Source organism: Patiria miniata, unplaced genomic scaffold (genome assembly GCF_015706575.1).
Source record: "Patiria miniata isolate m_02_andy unplaced genomic scaffold, ASM1570657v1 HiC_scaffold_19, whole genome shotgun sequence".
In the NCBI taxonomy this organism is placed as follows: Eukaryota; Metazoa; Echinodermata; class Asteroidea; order Valvatida; family Asterinidae; genus Patiria; species Patiria miniata.
Genome location: NW_024037057.1, coordinates 6,037,255 through 6,056,242, shown reverse-complemented (window position 1 = coordinate 6,056,242; position 18,988 = coordinate 6,037,255). Strand labels below are relative to the sequence as shown.

General features: G+C 41.4%; 1 protein-coding gene across 2 annotated transcripts; it reads left to right on the top strand.

Moving 5' to 3' along the window:
- The first annotated feature begins 3 nt into the window (after positions 1-3).
- LOC119725520 (CCR4-NOT transcription complex subunit 4-like) lies at positions 4-18,269 on the top strand. 2 transcript variants are annotated; one of them, XM_038196939.1, is made up of 21 exons: positions 4-101; positions 1,706-1,846; positions 2,631-2,699; positions 3,646-3,758; positions 3,945-4,034; positions 4,684-4,744; positions 4,874-4,960; positions 5,986-6,150; positions 6,998-7,065; positions 7,416-7,739; positions 8,505-8,788; positions 9,558-9,746; positions 10,627-10,698; positions 11,602-11,721; positions 12,886-13,035; positions 13,413-13,540; positions 14,358-14,487; positions 14,916-15,020; positions 15,810-15,926; positions 16,172-16,258; positions 17,184-18,269. In XM_038196939.1, the coding sequence occupies exons 2-21, from the start codon at positions 1,793-1,795 to the stop codon at positions 17,195-17,197; spliced, it is 2,427 nt and encodes an 808-aa protein (XP_038052867.1). In that variant the 5' UTR covers positions 4-101; positions 1,706-1,792; the 3' UTR covers positions 17,198-18,269. The 2 variants fall into 2 exon arrangements, with proteins under 2 accessions (XP_038052867.1, XP_038052866.1); XM_038196938.1 differs by having other exon boundaries at positions 14,355-14,487.
- The last annotated feature ends 719 nt before the right edge of the window (positions 18,270-18,988 follow it).

The following is an 18,988-nucleotide window of genomic DNA, read 5'->3' as shown; positions in this document are numbered from 1 at the left end:
AATGCTTGTGCCGTCATCCGGGAGATTTCGTACTGCGCACGCGCACTAGCAACAACCCATGATCTGTTAACAGTTCCCGCTGTTGTACTCCAAAATTTATCGTAAGTAAATTCCGCCTTTTTTATTTAAGAGTATTCATATTTTTCTTTAATACTTAAATGGGTTTGTCATATTTAACCAGCGCAGTTGAAAAAAATAATATTCTGTGTAATTTTGGTCCAGTTCATTGAAAGAATTTAAGTTCTTTTTTGACGTATTCACTCCTTCAACTTTCTTTCTGTGCGTAGGGCCTATGTGCAGATGTGTGTGTATGTGTAAGAGGGCTATGACATACTCGTCAGTATTTGTACACACAGACAGTGCAACACAACTGTGGCGATTATGTAGTTTCGGGCCCTTTTAGTTTTTATCAAATTAAAGTCAAGAGGGTTTATTTTGTCATTCCAAAATGATTTTTCAAAAGCAAGGCATCCTTCTCTTAATCATGTTAATTCTAGAATGACACCATTTGTTTAATTAATAATGGCCTTATTTTGAACAGTTTCTTGTAGTAGAAAATGTGATTTTCTCACACGACGGGGGTGACACGTTACAGACGCTGTTGGCATGGTTGGTGCGCGATGCAAATTAATGCGGGTTTTTTAGATATTTTTTTGTACATCGCGGTGATCGTCATCTTTATTTCTAGTTGCGTTTTGCGTCTTCATTGTCGTTTTACCCCAAAATGTCCCTTAAAAAATCAAAACTATATATTTTCATGTTTTTAAAAACAATATTTGGAGGGCCACCAGTCAACACACATGGTAGGCTACATACATCAGTAGATCTCTGCTTGTCACTCAGAACTTTGTTATAGGAAAGCCTTCTTGGCGAAACCAGTTCTTTGATAAATATTGACAGGTGACTGTACAAAGTTTTTTTCAAAAATTATATGAATGTTGTGTTTTCTACATATTTGCATTAAATATCACTACACATGTCATTTTGGTTACACATGGTGAAAAGGAGGTATTAGGAAACTGCGGTGTCTCCCGACAAAATAAAAAATCCCGGAGTACTTGCAGAATACCCCGCAACTCGGAAATACACCCCTAAAATCTCTGGCTACGCGGTTGGAATCACTGGGAAAAGAAACAATTCAAGTCCATTGCCAGCTACGCGGATACTGAGTGGGGGTCCATTATTTGAGAACGAAGCAACACAAAAGGAATGGGAGTTGCTGAAAATAATTGTAAGTCCAAACCAACTACCCTGTTGCCGGCTACGCGGATACGGAGTGGGAGTGCAGTGGAGCATGACGCATAGTACATACAAGTAGCGCTGAGAAGGTTTATTGAGGGCAATCAACCGTGACTCCGTAGCCGGCTACCAGGTGGATAGATTGAGTGGCGGGGTATTCTGCAATTGTGCCGGGAATTTTCTGATTACTCATTCAAAACCAAAATCCTGCTTTCATTCACAGTAAATGAAGTAAACAATTTGGGGGAATCCCCTTAATGACTTGCACAGAGATTGCGCAACCATTTCTAGAATGACATTTCCTGAGAAATATAGGCCTACATGAAAATGTCTTTACCACAGCCTGGTACATGATGGCAAAATGGAATTAGCTTCCCACATCCCCCCCCCCCCCCCCTGTAATCTCTCTAGACAAGCATGATTTGTCATGATTTTTTTTTCCCTGTGGTTTTTTATTGTTTTTTAGAGTCAAAACTCGCAAGTACTTGTTACAAAGCACACTGTATTCCTTCTACTCTGTGGAATCCAAGAACGACAACAAAGATCACCAAAAATGAAGCCAGAAGCAGCCGCCAACAACATGAACAACATTCACGAACCAGACGATGTAAGCAATTATGTCTGTACTTTCTAGCAAAGTCTTTATTGATCTCAACTGAGATCCTTCACAAATTCTATTAAAGACTTACAGAGGGTTTGTAGGATTTAAATATAATATTCAACATTTGTTTTTGCTGTAATTTTCAGAAATGGATGGATTTGGGGGTTAGTATTTTATAGCAAATATTGTAACACTGACCTGTTTAAAGTTTTAGGTTCATAGGTGCTGGAAAACCAAGATAAAAAATGTTGGGAAAGATTTCCATATACGAAGTTCACTCAACACCCTGTGTACAAACCCTATGAGATTGGACTGAAAAATTCTAAGTGTTTTCTAAGAAAATGCTTGTATTTTCTCACTGCTCAAATTGACTTTGATGACACAAAATTGCTATCTGGGGGCTTGTTAGTCAATACAGAGGAAAATTAGTGAACTTTGTATGTATGGAAATCTTTCCAAATGTTGTTCTTGTAGTCGATTTTCTTGACCCTACTTCAGACGAACCATAGTAATTTATAGACGTCGGGAATTGTCAGGTCCAGAAATCAGCCCGAAAGGAGCTTGTTCCTGCTTTGAAATTCAAAGTACTTATTATTAGGCATGCAAGTTTTCCGCGGATCCGCTGATTTCCTCGTTTTCTTGTACTTCTCATGAACGCCATTACAGATTGAGAAACATACAAAGTCTTGTGTGGTTTGGAATTGCTAGTTGCATGCCTGTATATTGTGCCCTCGGGTTCCCCAACATATGTTGTCATTCTTTGTTTTGTTGTTGTTGTTGTTGTTGTCAGTGCCCACTATGCATGGAGCCACTGGAGATCGACGACATCAACTTCTTCCCTTGCACCTGCGGGTATCAGGTAAGCCAGGCATTTTCTTGAAGAATTTTACAGAAAATAGATGTGATGTTGTCAATCATAAACTGACAGGGGCCAATTTCATAGAGCTGCTTAAGCACAAAATTTGCTTAAGCACAAAAACGTCTTGCTTAATAAAATCAGGTTACCGGCCAAAACTCCATGTGATTGTTATGCTAAGTAAACAACAGCTAAATACCAGTCACAAGCAATGTTCATCACATGGAGTTTTGGCCGGTAACCTAATTTTACTAAGCAATGTTTTTTCGTGCTTAAGCAAATTTTCTGCTTAAGCAGCTCTATGAAATTGGGCCCAGGTCTTGGTGCATAAACATATATGACTTGAAGCTTTGCATGGCGAATGACATAAAATAGACAACATTGCGGGCCACGCCATGTGGAAAGAAATCTCTTCTTGGAAGAAGTGTGGTTCTGAAAAGGAACCGGTTGGTTGAGTGTAGAACTCGAACTTTTCGGACAGTGTGCTCGGTCCGCCCTGAGGGCAGCAGACTGTCCGAAACGTCGAGTTCTACACTCAACCAACCGGTTCTTTTTCAGAACCACAATGCTTCCAAAAAGAAATTTCTTTCCAAGTGGCGTAACCCGCAATGTTGTCTATTTTATGCAAATAAATGGTCGAAGATTTATCCCCTTTTTTTCTATGTTGTGAAATTGTAGATCTTCCCCTTTTAATACGCTGACAATTTCATTTTTTGCAGATGGGCTTTCCGTGACATAGTAATGCCTATTTTAAGTTAATGATGTCACAAAGATAAAAAAGAGAAAGAATGTCTGTTGAAATAAAAAAAAAATTAAAAATCACCTTTATAGGCACAATTATAGTCTGACAAATGAAGTACCACTACTTTGTAAAATCTAAAAATGGATTTAAAAAAAACAAAGCTTGGGAGAAGAAAGTTGACTTTACGTTGTGATCTCTCCTCGGCAGATTTGTCGTTTCTGTTGGCATCGGATCCGGACGGATGAGAACGGCCTGTGTCCCGCCTGCAGGAAAGCCTACCCAGAGTGCCCCGCAGACTTCAAGCCACTAACGGAAGAAGAGTGAGTCCAAAACGTCTGTCTGATAATACACTAGACTGATTCAGTAATCCCTAACAGAACTCAACCCATCAAACCCCAACGGCATGTTTAGTTGGAATCTGTCAGGATGGGTACATACCCGTGTTATATTTTATTTCCAACTTGGAGAAATTACATAATCAATACTTTTGTTGACTTGTCTTTCAGGCTACAACGAATCAAGAACGAGAAACGTCAGAAGGATCACCAACGAAAACAGAAGATCACAGACAGTCGCAAACACCTCGCTAGTGTCAGGTAAATGCACATAGACTCATTAGCATTATAGACCATTATCATGTTGCGGCCATCTTGATTTTTTTTTCATTCAAATCAACATAACCAAAGCGAGGCTGGAAGGAAAAATAGTCTGGTTCCTTTTTGCACAATAAGAAATTATTCATTCAGTACTGTTATTGGATACTGGGAACATGACTGAAATGGTGGCAGCATGATAAAGGTCTATCGACTGTAAAGAAACACTCGCATATGTGCCAAAAAGTCAAACGGTTCCGAAAAGTCTTTCAAATTGAAATTTCGTTGAGAATGCCTGCTGAACTTGAAATGTCTTTGAGCTTGCACAGACTCGCGCAATGGGCCTCACTATATCATCGCATCAGTGCAACAAGGTCGTAACTCCATTCCGCAACAGAGTCATATCTTGCGCGAATACGCCCCGTGCAACAACGTCCATTGACTTTGTGTGTACATCCGGGCTATTTTAAGTGAGATACGAACATTTGACATTCTGGAACTCTTGTTCTACGTACGGCCCATTTTAGGAGATACAACCTTGCTGCATGGACACGACTTAATCTAAGGTGCAGCTGCATGTGCATGTCACTATGTTTGCAAGAATGCTGATTAATTACGTTGATTTGTAATTTGTTTGTGAATGTCTTTGCAGGGTTGTCCAGAAAAACCTGGTGTTTGTCGTGGGTCTCTCTCAGAGACTTGCAGATACGGAGGTAGGAATACCGTTTTTAGACCAGAGATCGATTATAATAATCGTAAATGAAAGTTGTATAATCTGTTGATGGCTACTTTAGAAAAGAATTGAGAGAGTTACTTTTTTTTCTCTCCGTTTTCTTTTTCAGGTTTTGAAGAAGCAGGAGTATTTTGGCAAGTTTGGGAAGATTGTTAAAGTCGTCATCAACCAGAACACTTCCTACGCCGGCTCACAGGTAAAGCAGCCGTTAACCATAACTCACTCCAAATCCGGCCAAAGCTGTTGATTGGTCAATAGCTGTCATGTTTTTCTTGTATAACATTGGGTTACCGAAGACCCGATAGAAGGCGCCTGCTGATTGGTCAGAATCTGGAGGTCCAGACGCAGTGTTGTTTTGCATAATCTAAATACATATCGTAGACACGTTCCGTAGGCAAGCGTCTGTTCCATAGACTACTGCTTCACATGGCGTAGCTGCAAACTTCTTCCAAGTTGCACTCCTGACAACTCTAAACCTCAAGCTGCGATAATCCTAACTCCCTTGGGTGATTTACTAGGAACCTTCCTCATCCTTGCAAATCCCAACACCATATGGTAAACTGTGCACATTAACAGTTGGACTCTGTTTATTTGTGGTATGCCTAATCCCAAGTAAAACACAGTAAGTTTAGGGCCCGTGACCATTCAGCCCCGGTATGAAAAGGGCCCCCCGGTAAGCTCGTCCCCTCCCAAGAAGTCCTTTCGTACCGTCCCAGCTACCGGCCCAGGAGCTGGTCCGGTTGCTAATCAGGAACTCCTCTATCCTGGGGTCTGTTGTTTGCAAGTTTTGACACATGTAATATATTCCAGAAGAAACCTGCTTGTGGTTTTCATCTCTCAGCGCTAAACAATAGAACAGTAGGAATTTATCTTTAATCCGGTAAGTCTGCTATTGTTCTGCTCTGGCTGGTCTCTGAAGGGCAATAAATTGATGCGCCTGACTGACTTCAAAACTTCTGGTCAGACAGGACTATGTACCGGACGAGACTGGGCTGAAGACCGGACTGGCTCTGGACCGGACGAGGTACCGGGGGGCCCTTTTCATACCAGGGCTGAATGGTCACGGTCCCTTACTAGTGCAGTACTTATCCTAACAGATTCCAACAAACCCTGGTGTTGGAGTTTGACTGGTTGGGGATCTTTAGAGTTAATCAAAAAGTCAGGTTTGTTTGTTTTTACTTTGAAGTTTCACAACTCTCTGTCGTTTGAATTTACACTCAGGGGCCCAGTGCAAGTGCCTACGTAACGTACCACAAATACGAAGACGCGCTGAAGGCGATTCAGGCAGTCAACAACGTGCACGTGGACGGGAGAACCCTCAAAGCCTCGTTAGGAACGACCAAATATTGCAGCCACTTCCTCAAGAACTCCCAGTGCCCTAAACCGGTAAGGCTGACCCCCCATCCGACCCCCGCCACCCCCCTTCCCTCCAACTTCCTGAATTTGCCTGAGGCATTGTGGATAACCACTTAAAGGGAATATACATCATTGGCTTTTGCTGTAATTTTCAGAAATGAAGTATTTGAGGGGTTAGTATAATAGATCAAATATTGTTACACTGACATGTTTGAAGTTTTGTGTTCGATAATGCTGGAAAAACCAAGAAAAAACAAAACAGTTCAAGTAGTCTGGTTCCCTGACTCCACTAAATATAAAATGGATCAATTTATAGATGGCGGAAAATTGTAAGGTAAGGTTACCAGTCTAGCTGGCCTGCACCCGTTTATGAACATGTAACCAATAGCAAACACAATTTGAACGGAATTAATGGTAAATTTGGAGCAGAAGCTGGAAATCTTTAAAAAATACCATTTTCTTGAAAATGACATCACACCAGGTGCCATAATTTTACAGGATGCTTTAGACTGTCATTTACCAACATCCAATTAAGGTATTTCGTAAAAACCTGGTAGTTTTATTTTTTGATGTTTGCAAATGTTGTATATTCCCTTTAATGTTTCCTGTAATTTTACCTTTTTCTCAAGATACTTCAGTTTCTTTGACCAGTAAGGCCTACCCCCCCCCAATGCTCGACCCCCTCCACCTTAACCACTTCCCCTACCCCATCTCCACCCCCTCCCCCAGGTATGTCTTTGTAATTGTTCATGCCCCGCCCTGTTCCTTGTGAACAGACCTGTGACCTAGCTGACCTGTGATGGTCTTGTGACATGTGTTGTGATGGACTGAACTGCAGCGCTTGTCGTAATTTTTAATTATCTCGATTTGATTTCAGGACTGCATGTATCTGCACGAGTTGGGCGACTCAGCGGCTAGCTTCACTAAGGAAGATATGCAAGCAGGGTAAGTGCCGAGGAGAGTCTTCATTTTCCCAAAATCTTCACGAAATTGTCAGAGTTTTGTTCAATAAACAGAGCTGTCAACTGTTAGGGTGATCAGGAATCCTTAGTGTCTACGATTTTCTACATCCACAGAAAATAGGATGGACTTAATGTTAGTTTTACTTCTGAAATGGAGCACAGATTCAGTGAATGCACAAAGAAAAAGACAAAAGTTTAAAAATCAAATTGTAAGAACTTTGTCAACTTCAGAGATGCTGTCTTCAAAAGACCATGGAATCAGCTGTGTCATGGAAGTTGGTCCAGAAATCACTGACTTATAATAAATTTTCCCTTTTGTCATACCCTTAACAGGAAACACCAAGAATACGAACAGAAACTGGCCCAGGAGGTGCTAGGCGGTGGTACGAGTCAGTCTTCGCAATCAACACACACACCTGCAACAGCAGCAGCAGTAGCAACGCAACAACAACAACAACAACAACAACAACAACAACAACAACAACAACAACCACAGCAGCCATCACAACAATCACAACAGCAACCACAGCCACAGCAACAACAGCAGCAACAGAAACGGCAAGCAGAGACACCGCCGTTACCCCAGCAGCAGCCCAAGCAGAAAACGAGCGGCAGCTCCAGCAACGAGCACAGCAAGAAGCATTCGAAAAGCTCAAGGTACTGTCTCCAATTCAACCCTTAAACCTAACCCCCCAGGCCCTTTTTGCTAAGAACCATCCTCAGTCCTCCAAAATCCTCTCAACATTGTCAGACAGTCCTGCTACTCAATATGCATTGATCCTCAATCCTCCAAAATCATCCGTTTTCTTCAAACACCATTCATCCTCAACTCTCCGAAATCCTCATGTGCTTCAACACCATTCATCCTTAATCCTCCAAAATCCTTGTTTTTCTCAAACACCATTCGTCCTCAATCCTCCAAAATCCTCCAAAACTGCTAGGAGGATTTTGGAAGATTGAGGTGGGTTAGGGTTAATTACCCCCGCTTAATTCTTCAAAATCCTCGTTGCACATTTTGGTCCTAGCAGTATCTTGCAGGGATGTAGTCACGTCCATCACAAGTCCCTGAAAGTCCCCGCAAGTCCCAATTCACCTCACGAGCTGTTCAAATGAGCTTTGACAAAGGCATTCCTTGTATTGTTATGGGCTCCGTGCACCGACAAAAGAGGGCGCTCTTTTACCTAGCAACGACGTCCCATGGGCGGGACATTTCGTTGGTTGACGCGCACCGTTCCTTGTGTGTGACGCACGTACACCAGGGGATTTGTACTATGTACACGCAGTGGCCGCGCTGAATTGCAGTCAGGCAAGATGGCGTCGGTCGGTCACCCCAAAGTGTACTTTCTTAGCCGGTGAGGGGGTACTTGTGATCGGAGCGGATTCATTCATCCACTGTTACTTTCTTTCTTGATTTGTGCGCAGAAAAAAGCCTTCAGCCTCGCCTGCCAGCAGCCAGAATAACTCGCCCCCGACGAACCACGCCGACGCCTGGCCGGCCACGAACCACGGGGACCCCTGGCCTACTACGAACCAGGGGGACCCTTGGCCGGCGCTCGCCACCCAGCCCAAGTCCAACGACGTGTACTCGCAGTCGCCGGTGGACACGCCCCCGATCGCCAACAGTCACACGCCGGACAGTCTGAGCGAATCCCCACCCAGGGGTATTAACACACAGACACAAGGGGTCAGACAACCCCCGACAGACGGTGAGCCATTTGAGATATTTTTATCCCCAATTTTCGTACAACCTGATGTTCTTCGTTATCTCTGACCCTGCCATATACAACAGTGTGCAACAGATGTCCAGATCTGTTGGACATTATACCATTAATGCAGTCAACAATTAAAAAAAACTACCTGTCACACGAGGTTCTGGCATCATACTTTTCATGAAATACCTTCTTCTTTTTTTACCATAACATGCACATATTAAAGATCTATGCACCGTGCTCTTTTTGAGTTTCATCCTGAAAAAATAGATTCCTTTTCTAAATTGCTATTTTTAAAGCAGTACAAAAGTTACTCGCTTTTGAATGAGATATCCACTGAAAAAAATGGGCCCATATTGAGTTATTCAGGCATGCAACTTTTCCTCGGATCTGCCGATTTCCTCGTTTTTTTATTGCGCATGAATGCCATTACAAATTGAAAAACACTGTACAAAGTCTTGTGTGGTTTGGAGTTTCCTCGATTTTTCGAAATTCAAAGTTGCATGCCTGCTATAACGAATTATTACTTTAAAATTTCAAATTATTGGCTGTCAGACAATAATTCCTGTTCTTGCGGGGTTGGCTGGTTCCCACCCCACAATCAGTACGAGTCTTGCAGACATCAAAAAAATGGGGGAAAAAGGGAGGGTTTTTGGTTGAAAATTTCGAAAATTTATTAAAAGAAAAAATTGGAATTTGTTCAAGAGCACGCGGAACACACAATTTTAAATTGATTTATTTTGTTCTTTTCTTTTTCCATATCTAGGCTTACCCCCTCCCAGTTCCGTGCAATCACAACCAATTCCTACAGACGGGGTGTCGCAACCGAAACAGCAATCGCCGTTTGAGACGGACGAGTCGTTACCGTCGTTCTTTGCCGCTAACGGTTTCATGGCACAGGGCATCATACCGGGCCTTGTACCGCCAAACCCTCACGTACAGGCACCAGTCAATGGTAAGCTTCTGCACTTCCTCGGAAATTTGCTTAGAACTTAGAGCATTTTCATTCCTTTTGAAACATTCCAATTCTAACAAACCAATTCCAAGTGGGCAGAAAGCAGTGTTTCCAGCTGAGACCCAGCTTTAATAGGCTAGGCCCTCTTTTTATTAAACGCAAGCGAAGAACCTTTATTAAACTACAGCAGAAAAGTTTGAGGTAGCACTACAGAGAGGTCCCCCAAAAAAGTTTACACTTTTTCAGACGCAGATTTCTCCAAATAGGGGAGACATGTTGAAATTGTTTTAAGATATTCCTAAACTACAAGATCTTGGTGGCATATGGTAAAAAATGACACTAAAATTAAAGCTCAAGATAAGAAATAGCGGCCATTTACAGAAAATGGTCAATAAAACGCATAAGTCTATGGCAGTCATGTAAACCTAATGACATTATTGCAGCTCTTTTTTCACACGCAGTGCTATTGTGTTTACCATATCTCTTGAAACGTTTTTAACATGTCTCCCTAATTGAGATCGCGGTAGCATTGCGTCAACGCAGCCTTTGAAATATTGTCTAGTTACATGTTATACAAGTGGACGTGGCACGCGCGAAATCTGAGACAAACAAAACTTAACCTACAAAATTCCATAGGGTTGTCTAAGGGGTGTGGCTAAGTCGCAAACGGCGATAGGTCAATTCTGAGAAATCTGCATCTGAAAAACGGGTAAAACTTTGTATGGCTAAGGTTTGCAACAAGTGGCTGTAGCCACTTCCCATAGACATGTGTGTTACTCCTAGCCGTAGCCAATAACTCGGATGCGGCCTACTATTGATTAAAACCAAGCCTAGTCAGGTCCCTATAATTTTGTGTTTATTTGTCACTCGTTGCTTCTAGGTACCGGTTTTCAGGGTGGTAGCTCCATGCCCCCGCTGATCCCCCCTCACCAAGGCCCAACATCAGCAGGAGGCAAGTTCTACATTAATTTTGTTTTGTTTGATATTGTACCGATTTGTCTTGCTGTATTCTCTAGTGGGTCATTCCGTGCCAACTCAACCATGGCACGGCAGTGTCCGACTCAGATTTTGGCGAATTTTTTTTTTTTAAACACACCAAATTTTGGCAAACAAACGGGAGTTGAGAGTCAAGATTTGGTGTGTGTTCATTCCATCCATAAAAACCAGAAAAAGTATCTGCCAAACCTGAGTCGGACACTGACAAATTTGTGAAAATTTGGGTGAGTTGGTACGAAACAACCCAACTTTATCACTTGCCAGCTAAATGGTTTGATTGGTTCAACGACTGCACTAGTAAGCAATAGGTCATAGGTTCGAGTCCCACCCAAGGAAGCCTGTCAATACTTTCATGCAAGGCCTCAAACAACACCGTGTAAAAAGTGCTTTAACCCTAACCTTCCCAAATCCTCCAAATCCTCTTTGCAAAATGGAGGATCTTGCATGATTGAGGCTATATGGCAAAATGTGTGGCTGATTTTGGAGGATGCACTGTGTCAAGGTCTTGGGCCGGACCTAGTGTTAGGCCTAGCTTACACTTGAAATCCTCCGCACTGCTCCAGGATGTCACTGGCTCTGCCTTAACTCATTGACAGTGATTGCTGGAGGATTTTGCAGGATTGAGGCAGTGGCCGCCCCGCCAACACGTCCAAGGACTACATTCAATAAATAACGGATGATTTTGGAAGATTGGGGCTGTATACGATGGAGGCAGTTGGAGGATTTTGTAGGATTGAGGTTGCATCCCAGCAAAACTGCCTAGGGAGTTAGGGTTAATAAATTACATCTGTGAAGGGCAAAAATTCCAGTAATTTTTTTTCCAGTTTGTAATTTCAGAAACTTTCTTTTCCCATCACAGATTGGAGTGAAGGTGTCATACTGAACAACGACCTGCTGCCTGTGGCTAGTCACACCGACTGGCAAGCTGCGTTCGGGTTCAGCTCAGATACAAAAGACCTACTCAACGAAGACGACTTAGGTGGGTACAAAACAGGAAACACATCCCTATGGCCATCTCCAAGATGCTTATAATCACGTCTGTGATTGGTCGAAGTTTCAAGGGGCAGGGCTTAAGAGATCGGTCAATTATTTACATTTCATTGAAACAGAGCCTTTGTTTTTGTAGAGATTTGTTTTGTTTTTTGTAGACTCGTGTCCATGGCATTTTACAAGTTTCAGGCATGCAAATTTTCCTCGGATCAGCTGATTTCCTCTTTTTTCATTTCCCATGTGTGCCATTGAAAATAGAAAAACACTGGACAAAGTCTTGGAAAGATGTAAATTTCCTCTTTTTTGTTGACTTCCCAGTTGCATGCCTGAAGTTTTCTTTCTGCCTGGCATTTTTGGGTCTTGTTTAGGGGTGTGCATTTACGGTCAGTACAGGAATCGGATACCCGATTGAAGAAAACATGGGTACCCATTAAAGAAGGCAATCCCAAAATGTCAGTCTCGGAAGTTCCTGTATAGATTGTTTATAAAGGTCCGCACGATAATACCGCCACATCTGTGGGTCGATACAGCAAGATACAAGTGCGTACAGTCAGCTCAATACATGTAGCTTCATGGTGTAAGCTGCATTTTCGCAAGCGTCGTGAACATGAATCTGTTTTGCTTTTCCATGTGGACTTGTTTTCATTTTGAAAATTCTCCACAAATGACATTCGAAACTTTCTTTTTCATTGTCTGAGAAGTTACTAAGACTAGTAATATGTCAAGTTGGTTACGGGTACTCAATTTCATATTCGGGAACCGGTTCCTGACATCAGTGGTCGGATACTTCGGTACCCGGTTCAGATGCACAGCCCTAGCCTTGTTCTATTAAACAGGCATGCAACTTTTCCTCGGATCTACTTATTTCCTCATTTTTGTACTTCTTATAAATGCCATTACAAATTGAAAAGTACTGTACAAAGTCTTGTGTGGTTTGGAGTTTCCTTGCTTTTCCTAAATTCCCAGTTGCATGCCTGTGTTAAACCCTCCAAAATACTTCAGTAGTCACTTAGATAGTCTGTCTTCTCGCATACATGTCAGGTCAGACGTTAATCACGGCTGTAATTGATCAAAGCTTCAAGGGGGCGGGGCTTAATGGATTAATGTGTTTTTTAAAATTCCGTCAGATGTTTTTTCTGTTTATCTTTTGTAGGATTTGACCCATGGAACGAATCGAACAAAGGCCTAGCAGACTTACTGGAGAAAGAGCTGCAACTAGGAATAGCCATGACCTCTGACCCCAATAAGATGACGCAACCCCCTCCCGGTTTCACTACCCCGGCAAACCACGGCTTGAACTCAGGTCCGTCTCTCGCATATCGCAACCATTTTTTTTCCGTTTATGAACAAAACAAAAAAATAGCATTGCAGTATAGAGGACATTCACATTTGATTTGTAACATTGCATATTCCCATGTTCTCAAAAGGAAACATCTAACAGTATTTGAAAAAAAGGTTGTAATTTCTTTTCCATCACAAGTAGTCCAGTCTGAATTCAATTAGCAAGCTATTCAGATGAACTGTTCTGAAGGCATTCCCTGTTTCATTTGTGGCCTGACTCATGAGTTAACTTGTGAGTTGACTTGTGGTAGACTTTCTTAAAATCTGATTAGAACAGCTCGAGACACTGTTAACCTAAACCATAGTTTAACAATGATCGAACCATTTGTCTTCTTGCAGAAGTTAGCGGCAGTAAGATGCTGAATTGGCTACAGATGGATCGACCAGCAGACTCCAATCCACAGAACATTGCTCACCCTCTCGGCTTCAATAACCACAATCCCAGACCGCACCATTCACCCTCGCAAGTAAGACGTTGAGCCCATTATGTCTGTTTGTTATTCTGATGACGATTCGCCAGTTGACGATTTCGTCACTACAACTCTTTATTTCCAAAAAAATCAGTCAAGTGACTGATCGATGGAAATCACCAACATTTCTTGCTTTCTTCTAAATGACAGCAAGCCAGACGGAATAATTTCACGCAAGGGATCCTATATGCCTTTAACCCTAACTCCCTAGCATGATTCACTAGGAACCATACCCATCCTGGCAAATTCCAACACCATATGGAAAACTGCATACACATGACTTTGATTCTGGCGGTGTGCCAACCCAGTGTACTAGACAGTAAGTTTAGGGGTACTGTTAGGGGAGTGTGTGGCCTAGTGGTTAGGGTTCGTGACTCATGATCAGAGGGTCCGGGGTTCGAATCCAGCCGCTGGTCATATATTGTGTCCTTGGGAAAGGCACTTCATCCCCACTTGCCCCTCTCCACCCAGGAGTATAAATGGGTACCGGCATTAGCTGGGGAGTAACCTGCGATGGACTAGCATCCCATCCAGGGGGAGTAGAAATACTCTCAGTCGTTTCATGCTACTGAAACCGGAGATAAACACCGGCCTGATGAGCCACATTGGCTCGCGACAGACTTTACTTTTTTAGGGGTACTGTCAGTACCCATCCTGACAGATTCCAACAAGACATGCCGTTGGGGTTTGATGGGTTGAGTTCTGTTAGGGTTACTGAGAAGACTCCTATTAAAGGCGAATGTTGAAGTGTTTTTGGAGGTTACAGCACAGCAAGGGTTTTAAAGTCTTTACTGTTTGTTTTTTCCAACAGCAGACCAAACACCCAGAGTCCGTCCAGAGTTGGCAGGACGGCCTGAGGGCGCTGCTACCCAACATCAACATCAGCTTCGGTGGGGCCAACGCTGCCACAAACTCCGCACAGTCAGCCACACAGAAGAACTCAGGTGTGTGATTTAACCACACCCCCCCCCCCCTTCAAGCTCCCCCCCCCAAAAAAAAAATAATATCAAAGACTATTGATTATAAAACACTGATTACTTTGTGACATATTTTGCATCTGTTCACTGATGTTACAGTACCAGATTTCACAAAAATTCATTGCAAAACTTGTTTAAATCAAATTCATACAATCACCTGTACAGTACAATTCCGATTATTAATTGGCAAAAAAAGACGAGCAAATTTGGTGAAAGATCGTTGGTTCGTAACATAATCTCTGCACTGATAATACAGTGGCGAATTGGTCCAGACTATGGTTCAAAATCACTGCAAAACCTGCAAATACCAACTCCACACATTTCTTGACAAAAGTCCAGTAGTGAATTTAGTCAAAGAACATTGACCAAAAGACCTTTTCTTGTCCCGTTTGCAGAGGTTTGGCCCGGAATTCAGTCCCAGACCTGGATGGTGCACGACCCGGCAATTATCAGCGTCAACTCCCACAATGCACATGCGCCCGGCTTCACAGAAAAAGAAGGTCAGTTTCTCTCTGTCTTTCTGTTACTCCCATTAACACCTGTCCTACATTGTATTGCATTGTATTTATTCCTTGATTAAAGCATAGAGTGCATGGGGCAGTGTTTCCCCTGGCTAATGAACTGAGCGAGGTGGTAACAATTCAAGTTGATGATTGAAACAAAACTTACAGTCTGCAAACTGAAAAGAATGCAGCGCTCACAAAAATGCGCGATGATTCCAAAAACACATCAAAATTGTGAGTTCTTGATACATGGAGGTAAAGGAAAATGCTCATATATTACACAAAATGAAAATTTGTCAATTGATAATTTCTTTTTTGCCAATCTTCACAGCGAGGTGGTGATATTGGCAAAAATTGAGCGAGGTGGTCACTGAAAGTAGCGAGGTGGGCCACCTCACGTTTGAATGGACAGGGGAAACACTGGCATGGGGTGTTTTGGGGTGTTGCAGGGACGAATGGTTTTAATGTTACACAGTGTATCAATCTGTTATATCGTCACAGTTCCCAAAGAGGAGACATGCTTCCCTAATTATAGTACATTTGTCCCTGCACAAGAAAAGCAATGATCTGTGTGTTTAGTTTCTATGTCCACTTGAGTTCCCGTTTTCAGAAGCGACGTCATGTAGACTGGCTTCAACGCATTGCTAATCTTTAGAGATGATCCATTACTGTGGCCAGTTACTTTTGTGGTCTTGTTTGTCGAGAGAATGTCTCCACAAGCAGCTAACATTTTTCTTCTGTCATTGATTATATTTTTTTTTATTTTTGTTTTATTTTGATCTGCAGTTCCCACAGAAGAACAGCCACACTGGTTAAAGTCATTACAAACGTTGACAGATGGAGACACGCCCACTCACCCCTCAGCCAATCACCTATTCCCAGCTCATGCATATGCAAACAGAGGTAAGGAATGCAATGCCTTCATAGGTCAGTAGTGTGCCAACTTGTGGTATGATAAGTTTTAAACGTTCAAAATGATTTGTGGGTTGTGACGTGGCAGAAATTTGTTGTCAAAAGGGAAATAGATATTAGAAGAATTTAAAACCATTTGAACCAAATCCTCAAGCATCCACCAATCACCCGTTCTCAGCTCATACATATTCATATTTTAGCTCATGCATATTCATATTTCTTTTGTTTGTTTTCAGGTCCAGCCTGGACGACACATGCCCCTCCCCCCGGCCTCAGACCCCCTACAAATTCCTCCGATACACACAGTCACACATTAACAGAGAGTAAGTAAGAATTCAAAGTCTGAACTTGATAAATTATGTATTAAATGTAACTAACATTTCGGATCCAACGCAGCGGTTCATTAGTTGGTATAGAGTGCCGAAGTGTGACGTCATTTAGAACCAGGTAGCGCATTGCAAACGAATGGAGTACGCACGCGTATTGGTTCACGGACTGAATGACGCGCTAACGTCTTTGACACACATATGTGTGCGTGATGTATTCACGTCGGTACTCTATAGTGTTGTCTGTTGTCCAGTACTACTTTTTGAGTGGTCAGGCACAACCCAACCAACCAAACCACTGTTTAGAATTGTTTTGATCAATCTTCTTTCTTTCTTTCTTTCTTTCTTTTCTCTGCGGGTTTTCTCCTAAACGGTTTATGGTGTGAACTTGTGACTTTCAACATATATCGACCCGATCTTGAGAGGTGCATGTTACTCTGACATCATAATGATGTCATCAGGTGTCAAATTACAAGATTTAATCTAATAACATAGATTTAATCTTTGAAAATCAATGTAAAATCAACCGTGAGAGACCTGAACTTGAGTTTTGCAGGAATTGATAGAAAAATCCAGGATCTTCATTTTATACTGTGTACCTACATGTAATCATGTGACACTTCCTTCCGGTCTAAACCAGATGTGCTTTTATAACTTAAAAGTGGAAAAATATGTGAACTTGCTTTCGATGATGATAACCTCTGGCTAGGTTGTACTTTACCAAAAAATTACAGGTGAAGTCATGAAATGTTAGAGTGACCTCTAGCGGCAGGTTGAAAATGTTTAGAACGAATTTTCAGTTGATATTTGTGGCAACGTTTATGACATTTGAAATAGATGTGAGCCCGACCTCTCTGCATTTGTTTCTCAACAAAAGCGAACCTCTAGTTATATTGTTTTTATTTCTTTTTTTCTCCCACAGATCATGCAGTTTAAATCCCAGAATGTGTTCAAGAATGCTGCACTATAGCCACAGCAATGGTATCTCAACGTACCCTAACGCTAAGATTTCGTGCAAAATTAATTTTCATTTGATTGCTTTTCACTGTTAAATCCAGAGGGTTGAATTCATCGATTAAAATAATTTATGACTGCGAGACCGTTAATTATTTAAACTATATCATTTAGAACATTGAGACTAGTCACACGCATTTAAAAATATATATTCTATTCATATAAAAAGAAAGAAAATGCATGATTTTTGCATGTTGTGATGATTATTTTTTACTATAACTCCAACTACGGTATTTATTTTTTCACTAATTTTGATTAAAAATTGGAAGGTTGAAATATTATTTTAAAGAGACTGCCTTTTTTTCCCTCCATTTTCCTTTTCTGAGATATTTCTGAAATGAGATGTTTGCAGGTCGAGCCCTATTGTCATAGATTTAGGATTATTTGTCAAAAGAGTTTGCCACGATTTTACCGTGATATCTTTATTGACGTCTTATTGACGTAAATAAAACTAATGCTAGGACACAATATCTCCCAGAAAATCATATATATACATAAGACATACAGATACATGTTTAGCTGCTAACTTTTCAATTTGGATTTACTAACACTATCTCATAAAATTTTTTGTCGAATTTGTCAGTTGGCCATAAAAATAAACTTTTTATTTAAAAAAGATTATTTCAAAATTCCCTCTCAATATAAGAAAACGTCGCCCTCCATTGTAAAAAAAAAGTAAAATCTTTGTTCCTTCATAAGATCAAGCTATGGAAAGTTGTATTTGTGTGAGTAACATGGTCCAATAATTTGGGAAGAAATATATATGAACATTTAAACTTTATAAAAAATATGTATGGAAGGACAGTAGAGATTATTTTTTTAAAAGAAATGAAAAGGAGTGTTTTTTTTTCTTTGGATTCATCTTTTATCAAAAAAAGTAAGGTGGTAGGTAGATTTAACATTTGTGAGAAGGAGAAATGAACTTCTCTGTGTGTGGCTAGTTTCAAAGAATTAAACCCTCTGGATTTCACAGATTCTAAGCAAGTTGGTTAGATTCCACAGGCTTAAAGATATAGTCCATCATTTGTAATTTGTGCATTTTGTTCGTTTGAAGCAACAAGAGTGCTCAAAATTTAAAGAAGGGTACTGAACAACTAACCTGATGAAGCTGTATATTCTGAGAAAAACAGCATTCTAGGATCTCAATTTCAAATCAAAAGTTGCTGAATCATGTTTTGAATTGGGCCTGAATTCAGCGTCCGAGACATGTTCTCACTGAGCCCATTACAGCTACGCGATGTCGCGCACTGATCTGACGAATTATAGCAACCTCGTGTGCGTCGTGCCAATGCTTGCGCTCTTCGCCGAATAACAAAACGAACTACTAATTTAAATTTCCTGCGGTGCGTCTTAAGAAGCACCGTTGGAAAGGCCTTCTTTCGTCAAAATGACAGCTTGCCAGAAAGAATAATTTCACAGGGAGTTTAGTCCCCTTTGCATCTTTCAACCAAGTATGTTTTTCAACAATAATTACTCCAGTTACTTTTCGGATAGCTGCAAATGATGGACTATAGCTTTAAGGGAGAACTTAAGGGAGAAGCTTATGCAAACTTCAAACAGGCTAGGGGTGTGCATTAGAAATTCACACCACTAAAACAGCAGGTAACTTGAGGTTCACCTTGAGGTTCAACTGCGAGGTTACTTTGAGGTTACCCGAGGTTACCGCTTGTTTAATTTTGGTTAGATTCCAAAGGCTTAAGGAAGAACTTCAGG